The sequence below is a fragment of the Dromaius novaehollandiae genome, chromosome Z, assembly GCF_036370855.1.
Source record: "Dromaius novaehollandiae isolate bDroNov1 chromosome Z, bDroNov1.hap1, whole genome shotgun sequence".
Taxonomy (NCBI): Eukaryota; Metazoa; Chordata; class Aves; order Casuariiformes; family Dromaiidae; genus Dromaius; species Dromaius novaehollandiae.
The window spans coordinates 36,530,141-36,546,761 of NC_088132.1; the positions used below are offsets into that span (position 1 = coordinate 36,530,141).

General features: G+C 40.5%; 2 protein-coding genes across 15 annotated transcripts in view; both read right to left on the reverse strand.

Moving 5' to 3' along the window:
• Positions 1-299: 299 nt before the first annotated feature.
• Positions 300-8,033, reverse strand: CTXN3 (cortexin 3). Its single transcript, XM_064502312.1, has 2 exons — positions 7,758-8,033; positions 300-1,225 (listed from the first exon to the last, which is right to left on the reverse strand). The coding sequence occupies exons 1-2, from the start codon at positions 7,786-7,788 to the stop codon at positions 885-887; spliced, it is 372 nt and encodes a 123-aa protein (XP_064358382.1). The 5' UTR covers positions 7,789-8,033; the 3' UTR covers positions 300-884.
• Positions 8,034-9,907: 1,874 nt separating this feature from the next.
• Positions 9,908-16,621, reverse strand: part of PRRC1 (proline rich coiled-coil 1) — a 65,111-nt gene continuing 58,397 nt past the window's right edge. For all 14 annotated transcript variants that reach the window (XM_064502304.1, XM_064502297.1, XM_064502303.1 and 11 more), the window contains one exon: positions 9,908-10,155. In XM_064502304.1, the coding sequence (XP_064358374.1) occupies positions 10,068-10,155 (88 nt within the window). In that variant the 3' untranslated portion in view covers positions 9,908-10,067. The remainder of the gene's footprint in view (positions 10,156-16,621) is intronic.

Genomic DNA, 16,621 nt, shown 5'->3' on the forward strand with positions numbered 1-16,621 from the left:
GATTCTTAGCACTGATATTTCAATCACCCAATTGAGAAGCAAAAACAATGAAATGCGACTTACACACCAGACAAACAGGCTGAGTTAATGCTTGAAATACGCACTTTAAAATACATATAGACTGAAATTTGCTTGCATAAGCTCTTTTAAGAACAGTGCAATAACCTATCCATTAGTGGAAATCAGTTTTGGTACAAAAAGACAAAGATAGGCCAAAATCATTACATATTTTATTCACAATCAAGATTACAGGCAGTGGTTTGTCACTAATAAGCAGCTTATTCACTGTTTAATGCTGAGAAAGAGCATCTTCTTGAATGCATGGGAGAAAACGAAGGAACTTTTTCTCCTGAGGTTTTCTAGAGCTCTAAGCCTCATCTTATAGTATGGGACACTTCCTTATCTGTCTTCAAAGCATGGGAAGTAGCACAAAAAGAGAGTCTTGTGGGGCTTGAAAAGTTTACCACATACAGATCATAAAATCATATTCTTACCTTATTTATAAGAGACCTTTCTCCACAGACTTTTGTTTAATGATAAAAAGGCTACCCTAGAAAAGGCTTGCTCTAGTATCTGCAAATCAAATATTGAGTTATAAGATATCACACATGCTGTGTATCGTTCCAATGCATTTTGAAGCAAAATTCTGCTAATGCAAGCTCTGTCTTTTTTTTCCCCCATGAGGAAATTCACTAATCTACTTTCAAAAATTTAACTTGCTTTGGCATTTAATTTAAAAAAAATCAAATCAGTGGTGTGTTTGTTTATATGTTGCAACTCTTATAATATCTGGAAAAAAAAAACACAAAACAAAAAGGGAGAGACATTCCAGGATTTTTCTTTCATTATCGGTGTGCTAAATAAGCCTCCATAATTCTCAGTCTCTAAGCAAGAGCATAATCAAACTGGCCTTTCTCCAGTCCATCAAGTCCATCAGCCCAGGTTGAGGTCGGCATACTCCGGTAGGGGTCGAGGAGAATTCGGAAGCAGCGAACAATGAGGATTCCCAAGAAAACAAATAACAAAATCACAAAGACAAAGGTGGTTTTCTGTTCCAGAGTCATGCTAGAATCTGGTGGCATGCTCCCGGGTGGCACCAAAGTGGCAGCAAATATCTCTCCCTCCATCATCCAGGAAAGCTGAAAGGAATAATCCCACAGTCTCCTCCTTTTCATCATCAGTTTGCTGCAGTCGGAGTTGAGGCCATTTAAATGCACTTGGTCACCTGTAGGGCAAGGGGAAGCGATGTTAACTGTGAATGGCCCTTTTCTTTGGTTATTTCTGTACAACTTCCTTTTAATGGAGAAAAATGAGATGGAAAAGAACTTGACAGCAGTTCTGCTTGCCTCTCTGTCACATACTAGAGATCCGTTAGAAATCCCAAACGGTTCTGCTGGCAATATGGAGACCAGCCACTGGTACCAAATGTACCTGGACCCTGAGCAGGGGGCTACTGTATCATTTGGGTTAGAGTAGAACATTTCTTTTCTGCAAAGAGGAAAATGAAGGTTTTAATCACACTGTTCCAACTGATAAACTACAGAAATGGCAGGTGTGAAGCAAACTGTGTGCTTTTTGGCATGACAGAAGAACTGCAGCTGAGATACTGGTTTGAGAAGCGGGGTGAAAAACGGAATGTGATTACAGTTTTATCCATGATGACCAAAACTGTTTTGAAGTGGGATGAACCAGGATCTGCTGTAGGCCAACGAAATGCATGCATCTCCAAGTGGGAAGACGGACACCATTCAGTGCCCATAACACTGCAGCATTTACAAAGGAAAGACATAAATAATGTGTGTTTGAAATGAGAGGAAAAATTTTTAGGAAGGCACCCTGAAATAAGTACTAATTACTACCATTACTCCCTCCTTCCTTACACATCGGATTTTCCTTCTTGGGAAGAAAGCACTGCTGGATGCCACAGTTTAGATCTGGTCATTGATGCCATTGAAATCACCTGCAAAAGTCTGCTCAGGAAAAGAAAGCGTTCAAACCTGGCTGAAACAGAACTGCCATTGCCATGGCACTGCCTGCCATACTTCATCTCCTACAAATCATCCCCAACTACTGACCAAGCCTAATCTCTCCCGATTTATGAAATCCATGTGGGGGGTAATGGCTACATACAGGCTTTATCCTGCATTGAACACAATGGGGTCTCAACCGATCATATTTCATTAATGGTAAGGGGTGAGGGGAAGGAACAGAAGAACAGAATAAAGCATGCACAAGCAAAACTTTCAAGTAATTATAAATGATTTGTCACTGGACTGGGGTCAGTAATGATTTATAAGTGTGCGTCAGTAAAAAGAGTTAGTATAAGTGGATTAAGAGAGCACAGTCATACTGGTATATCGCTAGGATTATTCTAAAAGCCACACTTCAAACAACATAGAGAAAGTATTAAAGCAATACAGATATCAGAACTGCACCGCTACTATTGCCTGATTCAGTTTATGGCTGAAATGACAGGAAGATGCAAAAGATGTTAATTTATAATCCTTTGAGTGTTTCAGCTACCAGCTGATAAGAAGTGCAGAGGACTGTCCAACACAGAAAGCTAAAACTTTAGGAACAACCAGTTCATAAGGCTGCCAGATTTTCTATGATGCTGGTGAGGGAAATAGTGAATTCTGATGATAAATAATCTTGTTATAAAAAGGAAAAATGCATAGAAACTGGGACAGGAGTGCAACATTGTTGCAGTGATGCTACAACAAAAGTCAAAGATAACCATACCCTCTTCTAAAAAAACCTGTTAGTCTGATTTCAGAAAACACTTCAGCATGCACATTATGTCATGGATTTCAATGCTATTTAAGCATGTTCTCTCAGCTATACACATACTTTGGTTATTAACATGAAGACACTTAACAGTCTTTCCTAAAACTGCAGTTTCAAGATACAGTGTATTATTCTTGCTCTCAGCACAGATCCCAGCATTTTAGAAAAGCTTTTCCTGACATCTTTCTAGGCATTACCTAAATGCAGTTAGAAACTGTGGGAGAAAATGCAGAAGATGGAAAATCTGTGACTGTCAAGAATGATCAACTTTTGACATGCTGGTTTTAAATTCCAAAGTTAGAACATACGTATGACTCAGTACACAGTTTCTCTGCAGCTTTTGAAGAAACTAGATTTAAAAAAGATATGCATAATTTGTGACTGAGTGATAAGCCAACACAGCTTGTTATTTTCCTTTAGGATCTGAACAGGAACCTAAGTGGGATAATGCAGAGAAGAGCCACATTGATCTTCATACCAGTGAGCACTATCGACTGATTTTATGAATCAGCAGAGATGTCAGATTATTTTGCACTTAGCAACTTTTCACATTCAGACTGCTAATTATCACACTACAGATGATATGCGGCAAAATAATAGGACTGCATTGCAAGGCTGAAAGGAACTTAGTTTCTAGGCTTTGGGCTTCCAGACAGCCTTGTGAGGAGGCTCATTATGCTGTATGATCCTAAGCTTTCGGGGGCAAGCAATGTGCGTCCGTAAGATGGTGTACCCAGCATAACAGCATCTTTTGTCCAGTGCGGACCACTTCTCCTGCAAGTTAAAACTTAAATGAGACCATTAACAGTATCCTAAGTGACAAGATGATGTTTAACTGTCCCCACTGAAGCAGCACACAGCTACTTGAAAACAGGAGCTAAAGACTAACTGGGTGTAGCTAAAGGCACAAGCAAGTAGTTGACTTTCGAAACACTTCACCCACAGCAGTGTGGGCTTCCATGGCCCTCATTTACCCTGCATTGAGAAAGCACAGCCAAGCAAATACACACACGGGCCTCATAATGTCCACACAGCCAGCAAACAAACCAGTCCTTCAACCTCATGTGACCTCTGGGGCAACTGGGGCAAGGGAGTCCCCAAGTCCCAAGCCCTGCTCTCTGCCAGTCACCTTCTGCCATGGCAGCAGAGCTCCACTGGAGCTGGGCACCGCTGCCTCTTTCTGGCTGAAACTGTCTCCTGACTAGGGAAATATATAGAAATGACAACATAATCTTAAACTGTATTATGCTGCCTGAGAAACTCTGCAGTCCTCATAGCAGTTCCTCTAGTCTGCCTGGACTCCATCCCACCTCTGTGGTACTGACTCAAGGCTGACAGAAGACAGGAAACTGGAAGAGGGTGCGAAGTTGCTGCAGAGGTAGCCGAAAAAAGCCCTTTTCAGTATCAGAGAGATTTCTGCTTCTAATCCACCTCTAATGCAGATTCCAAGGGGCAAAAGATGAATTCATAAGCATGAAGCACATTATAGGTATCCCCATTTTAGCATATATGTATCTATACAGCCAAAAAAAACCCCTACAGATCATAACAAGTGAAGTGGTAGAAACCAGATATTAGTAATAACAATACACAGCCTGAAAGTGCTTCTTTTTAGCTTGTTCCAATCACTTAAAAATCTAGGCCAGGTTATTGTATGGGTGCAAAAGCCTCAAGGATGTTTAAAAGGAAAAGCTGAGGTAACCAAGGTCCCTCCAGGTGCTGAGCTGCTTTTTTTTTTCTTTTTAACGTCTAAGATAAAATTATAACTGATAGAACAAACGGATTATCCTTCAACTGAAGGACTAGCCCTGCTTCCTTTGAATGCAGAGATGCCCAATTCAATTACTTGCAGTAATGGGTTCCTTGCAGGTGCAGCTAATGCTTTGTTTAATGAGCACACAGTTGCACATCATTCTGTCCACATCAGGTTGCTATTATCATTTCTCCTTGCCAGTGTGCACTCATCCATTAGGTAGTTTGATTATAGATCTCCTTGGGGTGGTGCTTACAATCTGAGTTACTTAATTTGTAAAGAAACACAGAAAGAGGACTAAACCTGCATATTATTAATAGCATTAGACAGACAGGTTTGTCATTGGCACATCCTGGGGCTTAATATGCTTCATATAGTTTCAGGAGCCCATTTGCAACCGGTAGCTGAGCTATTAGCATAGGACCTGGTCAAATGTCACCAAAAAGCAGGCTTTCTCGTGGAGCCACTAAGGTTTTTGAAGTTAAAATTTCATTGAATTAATTAGTTGATAGTGCTAGCTACACTTTGACAGGAAAGATGCAAATTTTCAGGACTCTGAAGAGTTAAACTTGTTCAAAGCACCTTTTCTGTGCTTTCAGCATTTCATTTGTTTCTGAGTTGACTTTGATTAAAATTTGCTCTGTTGAAAGGATTTCCTTGCACTCACAGTTTAAAGCTTCTTGTTTTGAAAGCAATAGGACTAATGAATCATTCTAAGATCTGCTTCTCTAGTAACAGCATATTTACAATTAAATTGAGCTTCACTGTTGTTTAAGTTGCCCCATTTATTACCATATATGACATAAATAGCATTTTGTATCAATGCCCATATGTATATGTTCTTATAAGGAAAGACTATTGCACATCTGTGAGCAGCCAAAGTCAAGGAGACTGTAGGAAATCACATTTTCTCAGTTTGCTGAGTAGAATCTCACTTCTACCATTTTCCCAGTTCTTCCATCCTACATGTTCATAAACTCTCCAGTGATCCTGTTCATGTAACTGCAATATAGCATGAGTAATACTCTGTGACAAGTGACAGAAATTCTGGAATTTATCTTCAATTAGCATAAATTATTCCAATATAGTCTGACGTACACACAGATTAGCATTACTGGTCCTTCATCTTTCAAAAATACTGAGGAACTGGTAACTCAACAAGTTATTGAAGGCATCCAAACTAAAATGTGACACATACAATCCAAGTGTACATGGATTTAAAATAAAAAATAAATACATTAAGAGTGAAACACCATATAGTATGTCAGCATCTGTTTTTGCTATTGCTTGACAAATCATTAGCTCTACAATAGTTCTGTGTAAATTACGTAAAACATACAGAAAAGTATTTGAAATGAGCAGGTTCAAAGGAGGAATGTGACCTGCAAAAAGCTCCTTGAGTCACAGGGATGAACAGTTTAGTGTGTTTGACCTGATGACTAGACACGAGGCCAGATTTTCTGCTACTGCAACTAGCTACAGCTCCCCTGACTTAATTGCCGTTGTACCTGCTTACACTTTTGGCTCTGTAAAATTCAAGTGGCAAAAATTACAATCACGCAATAGATGCATCAAGACTAAGATTAAACAGCGTATTTTCCTGCTTTTCTTTTTTTTTCTTTTTTTTTTTTTCCCCCTAAATCAACACCTGGGGACTTTCTTTTGCCCTTCTTATTCACTCTGGAGAGCAGAATGTGGGTTTATGTCTTCACCAGTGCTTAGCAATATATGCCTGATATGTAGGTATCCCATATTAGTGGAGCAATTGGGTTTCCATTATGGAATATCTCATGGAATGTAGCAGGCACACAATTGTGCCAAGCCCATGTGCATGATTTTCCTATACCACCCATACTAGTTTCACTGATTAGTCACTTCCTTAGCTACAAAAATACATGGCAAGTTCCTTCAGGCTCAGACATCTGTACACAAACTAGTCCTGCAAAGATATTTCCGTTCACTCACAGCTCAATTGCTGTGATAGACATTTTAAGCCTACCTTAAATAAACAAAACTTCATTACAAAAAGGTACCAGGCTAACAAACAAAATTACATGTGCCCTACCCTTATATCCAAATGTGCCTCACATTCCTCTCTGCTGTATCCTGCACTGTTGCTGCCAACAGTCACTGCACAGTCTAAATGGGAATACTAGCAATGCTCTCTTTGCCTACACTTCATCCTTTTCATCTCAAAAATTTGAGATCAAACTGTCATTGCCCTTTCCCTGCAGACACATAATCTCATCCTCTTCTCAACAGCTTTTAAAAACAGGTCTTTGTGTGGGAAAAGACCACTTGGTGCTCCATTCTGCTGTTGACAGTGTTAAAGCAAGTTGATGGGGTTAACATCAGCAATAAAACAGTGCTAGAAAGGGATCTGCTCTTTTTTTCCATAGAGTTTCTCCAATACCATGTAACCTCAATTTTACTTTGTGCCCTCTGGAATGCTTAAAATACAACTTTACCTTTGAGGGGCACATACAGTATTTGGAATTCCTGTGCCTAAGTTGTGTAAGGAAGATATATACACGGAAGAGGTCAAAGCTACTATAGAAGCTTGAATTACTCCCTGCATTTGCTGAAGTATCTGCTAGCTTTATGGGATACTAGATGTGAAGATCTGAAGGTATGGATCTGCAAAGCATCAATATATTTACACTATCCAGGAATCTGTGTGATGGTTTGAAATAGGCACACAAACTCCATGCACTCTTCTTGCCAAAAGAGAGATTACAGATATACAGATATCAGTATTGCAACTCTTCTCTTCAATGAATATCTTAAGTGTGTAATAGTAATAAGATAACCAAAAATGCTAACGCTTTGAAAGCTAATAATGCGCTTAATATCTTTATAGGCTGGATCCCACATGAATCAGCAGGTAGAATTTGTTCTCTTAACAGTCACAAATCTTTACAAAAAAAACTATCTGCAGCTCAAAATGACATGAGATGTATTTTATACCTCCTTTTCTTGCAGTACTAAAAGATGAATTGTAATGTACTTTCCAGAAAGAAAAAAGGGAATATACAACGATCTGATCAGTACTTAATTCATTTAATTGTTGTAGATATTAAATCTCAATGTCATTATTCCTGACCAGCCATGCAGGAGGTACTGTATATAGACAGTATTACTCAGGCATATGCAATATAAAGGTTATAACTTTAAGCAATAAATAAGTAAAATTAGACAATTTCTGTTAAACAAATACCTTCATCTAGTCGAGAGAGAACTTGACCCATTTCCCACTGCAGCAGTTACAGGTAGTTACAAGTATCTTTAGTTTCCATTCTTCTGCACCTTCCTTGAATTTCTAAGCATAAAGGATCAGGGACTGCCAAGGAACTCGGGAACACCCAAGTTCTAAAGCTGCCTTTAAAGGCTCAGAATTTCACACAAAAAACAAAGTTGAATGAGAATCTTATTTGTGTGCTAGAAGTAATTAGCTGACAATACTGTCGTTTCTTTAAAGTGAGGCTGTAATTTCGGTTCTGCCTCAGCAACTCTTCAATGGATTCTGCCTCACTGAGTGCAGCAGTAGCCTCGCAGCCTGTCTGAAACCATCTTCAGCAGAACATTAACATTCAAAAGGTGTACCAAAAGAGGGGAAAAAAATTACAGGGTATTCCCGTACCTTTGCAAAGTCAAAGCTATAAATCTACTAGTGTTTCTCTCTTCTCTATTGACTGTTGTCAGCGAGCTGTCTTTCTAATGCCAATTAACACTCTTTTTATCAGCCAATCTGAATATTGATTACAATTTGTGACCTTCAGCCAAATACCTTCATCCCTTAGGAAAAAAGCAGTGGGTCTTATGGATGCCAATGGTATGCTTTCTTTAGAAATAAACTGACCTTGCAAAGGGAGAGGATATACTCACCAGCATTTACTACTGGGTTCTGGACTTATAGCTACAGTTTTTTGCCCTGGGAGTTGCATTTGTTTCCAGGTACTAAAACTACCCTTAATATAGCTGCTTTTTATGTTAAGGGAAAATAACTCACTAAAGCAAAAAGGTTCCTTTTTTCCTTTCCCTGAAGAAAAAAGAAGTTGGTTTAAAATATCATTCAGATAGACTGATTAAAAAATACACACACACACACACACCCAATTTTCTACTTAACAGCAAGCAAAGACACACGCATACACCAAACCATTTTAGGGTGAGAGAGTGTTTTGATCATATGTTTTGATCTCTCCCAGTGCAACTGAGTTTCTAGACACTCCATATTGCCATAACCCCCCTCCAAAAAGTACATGGGATATTCTTCACTTCTCATTCTTTAGGCTTCTGATACGGACAATAGATTTGAAGGTCAAATCCCATCAATTATCTTCTTTTCTCTGCCCCTTGCAGATTCTCCTGTCGGTTTAGAGTTACTTCTCTCAGGGGGAGGAAGGATGGCCATGGGAAGCATCCTTTATTTTAAAACGGTAAGCCTGCCAACCCTATTGTGGAGCGCAGAGGCATGCTTTGTGTATGAAATAGCACAAAATATGCTTTCAGAGATGATGCAAAGCCACCTCCCAGACCACCACAACACAGACACCTCAGGCTGTAGACACCCACGCGGAACCCCAGAGACACCCACGCACCCTGGTAGGGCTGTCTTAAACCTATTCACAGTCTGGCTTTTCAGGCTTTATACGGTTATAAACAAGGAGAAAAGGAACACCTCTCACTGTCACAAAATCCTCTACACAGGGCTCCCTATGCCCTCATCCCTTGCAGGGTAAGCAGGTAACAGGGGCTGTCCAGAGACCCAGGCCTGGTGCACACACTAGTTCTGCACTAGTGCGATCATTTCGGTTGCCAGCATGCTTCTCCGCAGAGTACTCACAAATACACACCTCAGTACAAACCACAAGGTACTTCACTTAGGAACGTGTTTTCGCTCACAACCGGGTATTCCTCTGCCTCTACAGAAATGAATTTCAGAGAGGATTTTTCAGTTCCTTAGTCTCCTTGGCAAACACGGGCATAGGTGAGAGCCCAGTGCTGAGCACTGTATCCTCCAAGTCCCTGAGGATCTCAGTCCTTCAGATTAGCTTCAGAAAGGATCTTAGCCCCTCTCAACCACTTTCCTCAGTCCCATCAGAATTTCTCATTTCCCTGACTTTAAAGATCCAACCTATAATTTCTCTTTTTAATTTTTCCACTTTCTTTATTTTTTCCACTTTCTCATCCCAAAATCCTTCAGGTAAACTAGATTTGATCCATTCCTTTGTTACAGCAAGCAACCTCTCAAAGGATAATGATCAAGGTTGAGCAACCCTTCCCCCCTCCCAGTCTGGAAGATTCATGACAAGACTTGACAAAAGAGGCTGGATCACATTCCCAGAAGATTTCATGACAGAAGGATTTCATAACATCAGGCAGAAGTTTTTATTTTGCATTTAAGCTCACACATATCAAAGTCTTACAATCTTTCCAGCACATTACTACAGCACCACTGCTCTGTGATGAAGACAAGCTGATGTGCATTATAGGGGGTACCTTTGCGTCATGAAGAAACTCTTCATCACAGAGTTCCTTTTAAATAATTCTCCTTGTGATACAAGTTTTCATCTTGAACTTCAGTCCACACGGTACCAAGAAGCTGAGGAAGTCTGCAAGAAAAGAAGGCATAATTCATTTCTTACAGGAAGACAGATCATAAGAGCATGAATCCATAACCCATGAGGGCACTCCCACGGAAGGGAAGATTTGCTCCTGTCACTCTTTATGCATTTTATATTAAATAGCCATTGGATTAAAAAAAAAAATCAGAAATCGTTCTGGGAGCATAAAAGCTGGATGCTGCTGCCTCACTATTTGAGCTGGGCCCCAGAGAAGGCTTATGCAGTGCTTTTCGTAAGATCTGGTCCCAACAAGGGACAAGCAGGAACCGGGAATTAAGCAGAATAGCCCAGAGCTACGCGACACAGGCCCACAAGTGGGTCAGAGAGGGAAGACAGGCAGAGAGCCTCGTGAGCTCAGGCAGATGTTAGGCAGGGAACATCAGGGCTCTATCAGCTTTAATGGATGCTGTAGGTCAGTCTCCTAAAGCTTGCAGCGAGTGCACCACATTCCAGCTTCCAATCCCAGGGACTGCAAACTCTTCCATTTTTATTTGATTTAAAAATAGGATGCTAAGCATATGCCTTTTAATGGAAATAAAACTGATTTCTGAAGTAAATATCAGAAACACTGGTATTTCAGCTAATTTCCTACAGCACTAGTAATTAGATTCATTTGCATCTTCAATTATTTAATAGGAAAGTTCCTTTAGTGCTCTTCAAAGAAAGTTTTTCTCAGCCAGTATCATTAAAATATTTTCCATAGCCTTGATTTGCTTTGCTATAAAGTTGTACTTTACTCTTGATAACTTTTTGAAAAAGGAGACTTGAAGATAATTATGTTTAATATTTACATGGGTTTCAGTTCCAAAATCTATATCCATTTTGAAAAGTGTAAATAAAGGCAACCTCTCAGGAATCAGCCAGATTTTGATTAAAAGCCATAAATGCAATGCTGAGACATTCACTGCAACTCAAAGACATTTCTGCCAACTTTTTAATGTGCTTCTAGTTTTGTCTGCTCACAGATCTGTGACTTACTTTCTGGGGAAAGGGCTGGGGGGAGTCATCCGGTGCTGCTTCCCCCCTTGTACAAGCAGCAGGCAGGTGCCCCTTACGCAGAAGCAGGCGTCCCGCTTGCAGATCCTCTTCCTTGCACCCTGCAGCGCTCTCAGGAGTCCAGGAGGCTGGTGCTGCCATCATACTTACGGAGAGGAGAAAGGACGATGCCAACAAACTTCCCTTTTCCTCCAGAAGTTGCTGTCCCAGATCTTTTATTGAGCTCCCCTAGCCCTCCTAGCTGATGGCACAACTTGCCTTTCTATGTCAGGCCAGGCAAGATGATGCAGAGGAGAAAGCTCGCAGCTGTTTTGGCAGCATTCACACAGCCCAAACAGCCTTCCTCTTCTCCCCTGGGAAATGGAGGCAGGCCAGATGGATTTGGTCCACAGGCCACCAGTTAAGTGGCCTGAGTCTCTTTTCTGCAGTTGGCTTTAATTGCCACTGGCACCTGCAGGCATCCTTCCCTATCCCATATTTGGCTGGTCATATGAGCAGCTCCTAGCAGATGCATCACAAATGCTATAAACACCTTGCTTGCAGACGCAGAGACAGATCAGGAATCTCTTGGAGATCATGGAGAACCTCATTCCTGCTCCTTCTTCCCAGACCCTGCAGCACTACTGCTCGCACTCCCTCACATCTATCACAAAAGACATTTTGAAAAATAACTCCACTTAATACATTCATGCATCTTCTCAGTCAACTCTTCCATCCTCTCAGGGAAACTCCACTGCTTTTCTTGTTTTGTGGCCCTTGGGGAACTTTTCGTTGGCGGGCAGGTGAAGGTGCCTGAATATCCTCCTTAACACAGGTAATTCCAGAATAACAATGTCGTTTAAACATTTTCAGAACAGAAGTAGTAGGCAAGCAAAAGGACTCTTAACTCCTTAGTAAAACTATCTAGAGCACAGATTGCTCCCTGACAGTAACCTCAGAAGTAGGCCTTCACGCAGCATGACCTTCTCAGACTCTGCCTGCCCTATCTATTTAACATGCTTCTATGCTGGAGTTTCATCTGTGTCATCCAAGTATTAGCCAGCTTTTCCCATGGCAGTGGCTTGAGCAGCCCCATACATGTTCAGTTTGGCACATTAAAACTATTTTTGCAGGACTAAATAAAATGAAAATAATTTAAAGCCCAATCATTTCTAAATAGTTTCTCAGTCTACATGACAGCAAACCTCTACTGTTGCCAGGGCAAAGTGGGAATGATAAAATGTTCACGTCTGAAGTAGAAGTCGTATTTTGACTGAGATTACTCTGACTGTATAGCTTCCCTGTTCTCCTGTCCTAACCCAAGTGGTTATCTGATGTTAGCATCTGATGTTAGCATCTTTAACGCCAGCCAGCACACAGAGATCAAATCGGGGAGGCTGGGATCTCAACTTGGCCAGAGAAAACGGAGAGGTTTAGTTTTGCATTCAGTGTAAATACCATTCCTAGTCCGACCGGCAATGTCCACATCTGTTTAAATGATCCGCAGTTGCAAAGACTTAAAATCTGGCTGAGGACAGGGTGGAAATAGCACTTTTCTCTTGGGGGAAGGGAAGTTCCAGAGAAAGTGAAGGGGAAAAAAGTGAACACTGATAGATTGTGGGTGACGGCACCGCATCTAGAGGTAACTAAAGTATCAACATGATATCAATAGCTGTAAATCAAGCTCTCCCATTCCTATTTGTCTGGTTTAGTTTTACGCAACTATGCCCCTTGGGGCCAATTCAGACCCTTCCCAAGCACTTCCATGATGATTTGGCCACAAAAGCTGACAAAAGCCTTCCTGCTTCAAACTGTTCTGAAGTGCAAATCGAGTCACTCTCCTCAGACTGACGTGGAAGGCTGCCAGCACTGGGGTGCCACCACAGTGGAGTTCAATGTCACACAAAGTGCCACATGCCCCAGCATCTTAAACCAGAGGTGGCATTCAAATACTAACTCATTGTACCCTGCTATTTCAGACTCTGTGTTTGCAGATGATATTGCGCTAATATTGATTTATTTTTTTCGTTGATTTGTATTCTTTAGTTTGCACTGCGGTGATACAAAAAAAGTAAAAATCTCCAACATTTACACAGTTCTTCAGAAAAGCCAAGATTTCAAAGCGAATTTACTTTCTTTGCATTTTTCTCCAGTTTTCCATTTTATCTTACTGCATCCCAGACGTGACACCTGACATAACATGACAGCACACTTCTGCTGTCACAACATAAATGACTGTAAAAATAAAAGTTTTCTACCTCCCTCCCTATATTTGATTTACGCAGGCAGCTGTGTAAAATTCTGATGGTGAGATAGCAGTGAGAGATGCTGCCTGCATGTAAGAGTATAGATACCTTTGTGACAGGCAGCATTAGAAAAACAACAATTTAAAGTTATAGCTCATATAGACGCAGCAGAATAAGAGTACAAATAGCTCTATCTTTAATCCATTTTACTGGATTAGCCATTAAATGAGCAATGTGCCATTTTATTACTATAATTCTGAAAATTAAAAGACTGAATTAGGATATACAGCCTTTCAAAAGACATCAGTGCAGTAAATAGGAACTGTCATTTGGTCTAAAGCATTTCAGCTATGTCAGTCAAGGAACATTTTTATGTCTAAGTCACATTTAAAAAAAATACAGAGTAATCTCACTGCACAGATTTTATTGTTTAAGAAATCAGAAACCCCATCTAATATTCCCATTCCCACATTAGTTAGCCTGCCTTAAAAGTCATCCCAACATAAACAAAAACAGAACAACATAAAGAGCTTTAAAGTGATGAAAATGAAAATATGTGAGACAGCTTAATGAGCAGAACCTGGGCTTTTTTGCTGTTTGATTTGGTCATGATTTTCAGGAACTTTGTGTAACTGGGAGCTACTGCTGAGGAGTGAGACAGGACTGTCTCAGTAGAGAGGCTGAGCGATACAAATGCTGACCTTGAGAGCAATTTAGAGTGATGAGTGGGCTTTTCCCTTCCAAGAACCTGGCTTCCGTCACAAAAGCTGCCCCTTTTCACAGAGATGTCATCTTCTGAGCGTGTGTCATCAAGGAAGAGGCAGATCCCTTAGATAAAGCCATGCAGTTAGGCTTTTCTATATACAAGGTGCTATGTAATTCCAGCTGAGGAAGCTGGTAACGCCCAAATGACTCTTATCGGCTGTTGTGGTTACATTGGGACCTTCAAAGGCATGACACTCAGCTTGCTGGCTAATCCAGAAATGCCAAAGGCCATAGTGCTTTTTCAGTAAAAATCAGAGAACTTCTATAATGAATATTTTACACTCTAACAGTACAACAGGTCACACTGACACAGCTGAAATAGGAGCTTTTCTCCCCACAGCTAATACTACAGTGCTGCCATTGATATACTATACACAAATGTCATGCATTTATATCAGAAAATAATAGAATATAATAGTAAGTAATTTAAGTAATTGTTCCTAATGATCGTTTAAAATGAGAGAATACTATTTGCACAAAGGCTGCAAACAATACATTTTAACTGTGAGCATAAGGAATTTCATGTGACAAATGATTAGTTATGCAATTCTTTTTTCCAACTAGCATAACAACTAATGTATCGTAATTACACCTCTTACAGCTCTGTCTCATGGAATTTATAATTCTTTGAAAATAAAATTAGTCTCCTTAATTAAAGCTAAAAGCCTGTGAGCCCACACAGAAACACAGACAGACAAAAGAGCTATTTAACACTGCTCTTAATTTACATTCGGTATAAATTTGTATTTTCCATAATTCGGGCAGTAGATTAAATTCTATTTTAAAAGTTGATAACAAATGTAATAGCTTTCTTTTTAAAAGGCCCTTAATGCATTAATTAATCTGAAGGATTCTGTACAAAAGGTAGGATGTTCTTGAGCTGCGACAAACAAAGGAAAAGTATGCCAGGTTCTCAAAAGTACATTGAAAAAGATATCTCAAAAGCAAGGAAGCTTTCTTATGCATTACTGCCTTTTTATATACCAATGAATTTGTCATTAACTAATAGAAATACACGTAAAAATTTATAACCTTCAACTTGAATCATATTATTACCACTAATATATCAATGAAAACCACATACATTGCTCTTCTGAAAAGCAACTGACTGCATAGCCTTCACTTTCAGTTTAGGCTAATATTTCAGTAACCTGCAATGGACTCAAATGGCACCATTTTTCTCAGCCTTTTTTACTTCACCTTAAAGTAAAAAAGTAAAGTTACCGGAATCACAAAAAGCATCCAAGTTGTTTTTGTCTGCTTTGGGATAGGCAGCAGTGAAAGGAAGGTAACCCTCCTCCTTTCCACTCACTCCCACAGTCATCAAGGTTGCCGGCAGCACTTGCTACTTTCTTTCCATTGCAGCCACCAAGCCTAAGGAACAGATGAGCTTTTCTCCTAGCGAAAATCTGTAGCCAGCCTTTTATTTTCCTAATTTTTGCTTTAAGAGAGCGGCTTCACGCTGCAGCAAAGCTGGTATGTGAGCTGGTATGTGTTTTGCCAAAAAAGGGCAAACTTGCTCCCCCACCTCTCTTCCAGCCCTGAGCATTCCCACCACTTCTTTGCATCAGGCACAGCTATCGTGCAACTATAGCATAAATCAAGTATGGAAAACTCATCTGGGGGAAGAAAAAAAAAGGAAAAGAAAAAAGCTCTAATCAGATCAGTCAGCATCTCAGGAGAGAGGGGTGCAGAGGGGAACATGAAGGAAGCAGAGCAACATCACCCCTTTCAGCAGCAGCTCATTACTAGCTTGGCTTAGCTGCAATGTGAAACTGCATCCTAAGCCTTCCTGCAAAGCTGGGGAGAAAAAACAGCCATGCAAGCACCTCTCCTTAGAGGCAGAGGAAGAAAGATTAAAACAGATGAGGAGGATCCGCGGGTGCGCCAGTGGGCTCTGGTTACCTTGAGGAGCAGATACGCAGGGTAACAGATTGGACTGTAATGGATCAAGGTTGAAAGGGACCTGGTCACAGATGGATCGGAGTGACTTTAGTGGCTTTGCAGACGAGCTGCATGCATGAAGAGAGGTGAAAAGAAGCTTTAGGAGGAGATAGGGAAGCAAAGTTGCAAGAAAGAAGGCTGAAGAGGGAGAGGATTTGAAAGAGAGCTGCAAAATGACAGCTTCTGTGCGATGCGCACAAAAGCAAGTGGAGAGTTGAATGGCTGAAACAAAGGAACAGGAGTATTTTAGGCATCAGGGTACTAGGGAAGAAGCTATAGGAAAATACTAGCTAGCAGGAGGTGTGTGTATATATACATACACACACACACACAGATATATAGTATAGTACTCAGCTAATAATCATGCTATAAGCTGAAGACATTTCTGGTAAAGAAGCAGAAATAACAGAGCAACCTACAAGGCCCCTAGCCACCCACGGTCATATTTCTCTGCACCATCTGGGTACTCCCTGTCAGCGCCAGCAGTCGCACCCATGCAGCTGTGAAGTCCTGGGGTCTCAGTG

Excerpts from the sequence above, each read along its gene's own strand:
- CTXN3 (XM_064502312.1), bottom strand. The coding sequence starts at position 7,788 with ATGGGTCAAGTTCTCTCTCGACTAGATGAAG. Across the intron at positions 1,226-7,757 it reads TCTCTCTCGACTAGATGAAG|GTGACCAAGTGCATTTAAAT; the intron begins GTATTTGTTTAA and ends CTTGCCCTACAG.